General features: G+C 44.0%; 1 protein-coding gene across 1 annotated transcript in view; it reads left to right on the forward strand.

The window, feature by feature from the left end:
• SLC10A4 (solute carrier family 10, member 4) overlaps nucleotides 1–4,547 on the forward strand; it is an 11,010-nt gene extending 6,463 nt beyond the window's left edge. The window contains exons 4-5 of the mRNA XM_005853167.2: nucleotides 189–399; nucleotides 3,462–4,547. Of these exons, the coding sequence (XP_005853229.1) occupies nucleotides 189–399; nucleotides 3,462–3,974 (724 nt within the window). The 3' untranslated portion in view covers nucleotides 3,975–4,547. The remainder of the gene's footprint in view (nucleotides 1–188; nucleotides 400–3,461) is intronic.
• Nucleotides 4,548–5,214: the final 667 nt, after the last annotated feature.

Here is a 5,214-nt window from a genome sequence, read left to right on the forward strand (position 1 = left end):
GGTCTTGGACACGCAGCCCTCTTGGCACTCACCTGGGGTGAAGCAGGTTCTCCCCAGACCTCAAGCTGGGAAATAGCAGTCGCCCCCTTTCCCTTCCACCTCGGGTTCCAGATCGAGGGTGGCCCACGTGCCAGACGAGCCCTTGGGCTTGCAGCCCATTCTGACTTGTGTTCTTCCCTTTTCTGCAGCATCATCATGACCATCTCCTCCACGCTCCTGGCCCTGGCCCTGATGCCCCTGTGCCTGTGGGTCTACAGCCGGGCTTGGATCAACACGCCCCTGGTGCAGCTGCTGCCCCTCGGGGCGGTCACCCTGACGCTCTGCAGCACCCTCATCCCCATCGGGCTGGGCGTCTTCATTCGCTACAAGTACAACCGGGTGGCTGACTACATTGTGAAGGTCAGCTCACTCCTCCTTTCCATACTTGGCAGACTTGGAGTCCTTGGTCCTGAGCCGGGCTGAACGCTAGGAAGTTTGGGAAAGAGGGGTGAGGAAGAAAAGGATTTGGCAGGCCTTGCATGGATACACTTAAAAAAAAAAAAGTTGATGCTCAAAGATAACTTTCACCTTTTTGAATTTCAGAAATTATAGCTTTAAGACACAGATCAATTAAAAACAGCACAAGAGAGCTTGGTACTCATAGGAGGAAACAGGTCATAGGGAAATGGATGGCAGTGCATAAAATGGAAACATTTTCCATGAACCACTCGTGTGTTACAGAACAAGCAGGCGAAATGAAATTGTTTTAATAGGATTTGTACAGTACTGAAGAAATGCGTTACTAATAGAATTTGTACTGTATTTTAGAAATGTGTTACGCAGTGTTTTAAAGGTGGAACTCTAATTCTGAGAAACTGTACACAGCTGCTTTAAAATGCTTTATTAATTTTCTAAAAAATAAGTTGATATTAATAAGACCAAAAGTAATTTAAAAATCACATCATGGCAATATAATAGAATGCACAAAGTATGAACTTTAAAGCACAAAATAAAATTAGGTCATGGATAAATAGTACAGGCTATATTGCTATTAATAAATTTGTGTTTTTCTCCTTCCTCATTACAATTCTTTGATTTCTAAAGGTAGTGAAAGCATGGGGATTTCTACTATTTTATGCAATATTTCCAATATTGCTTAAAAAAAAAACCACCTGATGCTTTTTGTAGCAGGAGAGATTTTGTAACAGGTGACTGGAGGAAATATTTAAATATTTCTAGATTAAGCTTTCTTTGAAAACTGAAACAGCAGTAAATAAGAGTAAACAATGAACAGCATTCTCATTTTAGGAGGTTGGTAACATACAGAACTAGCCATTGTAAAATGCACATGCAAATTCCTTTACATGAGAGAAAATGAGTCTCTCCAATGTTTCAATTTAGGTTTAATAAGACATCTTTTGTGTTTTACTTACATTATTTTCTAAAGTAATCTGATTATACAGAGGGGCAAACTTTTATTAATATGAAAAATAGAGGGTTCTCTTTAAAAATTTTTTTTTTATTGATTTCAGAGAGGACGGGAGAGGGAGAGAAAAATAGAAATATCAGTGATGAAAGAGAATCATTGATCGGCTGCCTCCTGCACGCCCCCTACTGAGGATCGAGCCTGCAACCCAGCATGTGCCCTTGACTGGAATCAAACCAGGACCCTTCAATTTGCAGGTTGACACTCTATCCACTGAGCCAAACCAGCTAGGGCTTCTAACAAAGCTTTTGATGCGAGCACACTTTGAAACTTAATATAAGTTTTGATTTATAAGTTTGGCTTTTGTCAACTGTACATTGGTAGCATGAGTATTTTATATAATAATTATTCAGCATCCTCTAGAGTAGACTTTTAATGAGTCCAGATAAATTTTAACTACTTTTTAAAAGAGTATAAAGTACTATATATGCCAATCCCACACACCCCTAAGGGGTTTCCCTTCAGTCGTCCAGGGAACCAGAAACAACCATTTAGAAAAACAACCTCACCCCCAATCTGAAGAACTAGGAGAGGAAATCTTTTAAAATGTTTTTATTCACTTTAGAGGGAGAAAGAAGCATCACTGAAAGAGAAACATCAATCGGCTGCCTCCTGCATGCCCCTACTGGGGATCAAGCCTGAAACGGGGCGTGTGCCCCTATTGGGAATCAAACCAACGACCTCCTGATTTTGGGGAAGATGCTCAACCAACTGAGGCCACACTGACTGGGCATAGGAGAGGCATTTTTAGGTTTCTACCTTGCTATTTTTTACACAGTCTGTTTTACTTGAGGGAGTGAAATGTACCAGTCAAGATGACACAATGTTTTTATAAGTGAGTTGTTTTATATTGAAAATCATTTACTAGCCCTAGTTGGTTTGGCTCAGTGGATAGAACGTCGGCCTGCTGACTGAAGGGTTCCAGGTTCGGTTCCAGTCAAGGGCACATGCCCAGGTTGCGGGCTTGATCCCGGGTGTGCAGGAGGCAGCCAGCCAATCAATGATTCTCTCTCATCATTGATGTTTCTGTCTCTGAGGGGCCCCCCCAGCCAATCAATGATTCTCTCTCATCATTGATGTTTCTGTCTCTCTCCCCCTCTCCCTTCCTCTCTGAAATCAATAAAAAAAAAATCATATTACTATAATAACCCAGAAGCATCACTAGAGACTCATAGGTGGGAGGTTTCTCACAAACAGATGAAAAAGGGGGAATTGCAAATTTGCAATGAATACTTTACATCTAGCGTTTACATTCCCCCCCTTATGTAATCTGAGAGTTAATTGTTTTGATACTGCTAACAATTCTCAGAGGTAGACAGTATTTTGAAGGTGAGAAATATCACAACTTGATTTCAGACATTTTTAATAGCCTGTTATCTCATGTGTAAAATCAGAACTAATTTCTCATGGAAAAGATGGGGTCCTGTTTAGGGAAAGTCATGTCCATTTGTCCACTCTGTTCACCAGACCGACCACACCTGGTGTATTGGGCTCCGTTCTAACTGCCCTGTTAGTGAGAGGCACATTCACGAGTTCAGCGTGTGCTCGGAACAGTAAAAACTCCAAAACAGAGTTACACGATGGAGGCTGAGAGCCTGGAGACAGTGCTGGAGAAGAGTAGCCTTCCTGGGTAACTGTCTGTAGACTCCTGAAGGCTGTTTGCAGGTGGAGCCGTCTGTATTGCTTCTGAGGGCCTGTCCATGACAATGGCTTGCGGTTATAGAAGGAAGGTTGTCACTAGATCACTAGACATAAGAACAGGCCTCCAGACAATCAGAGCTGTGCCGCGCGGCTGTGGAGGCCTCCCGCCCAGCAGTCTGCCCTTCCTCGGGGGTCCTCTGTCAAGGACTTGACCGCAAAGATCTCCATTTTGTGTGGGAGGTCAGACTAGATGGGTGCCTCTTCCAGTGCTGGGAGTCCCTGGCCTGAATTCCCCTTCAACTGTCTTTTTTTTTTTTTTTTTTTGATGGCTTGTTTATCCCTTTTCTATCACCAGGTTTCCCTGTGGTCTCTGCTAGTGACACTGGTGGTCCTTTTCATAATGACCGGCACTATGTTAGGACCTGAGCTGCTGGCGAGTATTCCTGCAACTGTTTACATGATCGCGATTTTTATGCCTCTAGCAGGCTATGCCTCGGGCTACGGCTTAGCCTCGCTCTTCCGTCTCCCACCCAACTGCAAGAGGACCGTCTGCCTGGAGACGGGCAGCCAGAACGTGCAGCTCTGCACCGCCATTCTCAAGCTGGCCTTCCCACCACGGCTCATAGGGAGCATGTACATGTTTCCCTTGCTCTATGCCCTTTTCCAGTCTGCAGAAGCAGGGATTTTTGTGCTAATATATAAAATGTATGGAAGTGAAATACTGCACAAGCAAGATCCTCTCGATGAAGATGAAGACACCGATATTTCTTATAAGAAACTGAAAGAAGAGGAGATGGCAGACACGTCCTATGGCTCAGTGAACGCAGAGAGCTTAATGATGGTGGAAACCGCTCAGACTGCTCTCTAAGCGTGGAGACACACAGGAGCATCTGTCCTGAAGTTTTACTTCGTATTTATAGTCTGTGGTAGTGTATATGGTTTACCTAAAGGGTAACAATTGGCTCACAATACCATACTTGTAACAGTTTTGAACTTACCGCTGTAAGGCCGCCTTGGTATATTCACTAAGCGTTTTCACCAATTACAAGTCAGTGTCGTATTATAACTTGCACCTGGGACTGCGCACGCACGTGAAGCCTGAACAAGTGAAGTGTGCTCTTTGGTTTCAACCATTAATCGATTTCTATGACTGTTTCGAAGATGTCAACTCTCAGAAAATGGGGTTTGGGAAATGCAGAATTTTGGTGCACTATCTTATATGAGTAAAAACAAGCTATATTTGTAAAGCATCATTGAGTTTAATGTAATTGTTGTAAAAAAAAAGTGTGCTAGCTTAACTTATGAATACTTGACAATGTTGAAATTTGACCTGTATTTAGAAAAATCCCCAAACAGGTCAATTAAATAATGACATACAGTATTTTAGTGTCAAACCTGTTTCAAGTCAGAAAAAAATACACTAACATATTTGATTACTTGATCTGATATCTCTTGATGAACAGACAACATTTTTCTGGTGGACAGAGCGCATTTTTTTTTTTTTTTCAATTGGGGACTGACTTGGCTGATTGCATTTATGTTAACACACCCCCAATCAATTTACTTCTTGGAGAGATGGTTAGATTAGGAAATTTGTAGAACTACTCTCTACCCCAAAGAATAGTCATTAGTACCTCCAGGTACTCAAGAGCACCTCAAGGCCCACGTATGAGGTGGGGCGTGTGTAGGGGTGGGAGCACGTGCCCCAGGAGATGACAATTAGTCTGGACATGGGTGACCTAGAGCGCTTCCCACACGTGCAGGAAGGCTTCATAGGTAGACTTCCCTGAGCTCATTGAATAACCTATAACCTGAGATCAGAGGTAACCCAACCAAACCTTCGCATTTGCTCACTGGCCAGAGGCAGGGAGCCTCGCCTCCGCTTCCTGGGCGTGCAGACCCCGAGGACAATCCAGGGATGGGGACCACCTGGCTCAGCGCATCCAGGTGGTAATTCTCTTCCCCGTGGGCAAGTTCGCGTAGAAATCAGTGCGTGCATCTCAAAGAAGCCTCCTTCCAGAACATCTCAGGGTATCTGTGCGGACCTCCGGGGGGAGGAGGGGAGGAGGGGAGCAGCCCTCCCGGCTGGGCCGCCCGGGCCGAGCGTG

This window comes from Myotis brandtii, unplaced genomic scaffold (genome assembly GCF_000412655.1).
Source record: "Myotis brandtii unplaced genomic scaffold, ASM41265v1 scaffold10, whole genome shotgun sequence".
NCBI classification, from domain to species: Eukaryota; Metazoa; Chordata; class Mammalia; order Chiroptera; family Vespertilionidae; genus Myotis; species Myotis brandtii.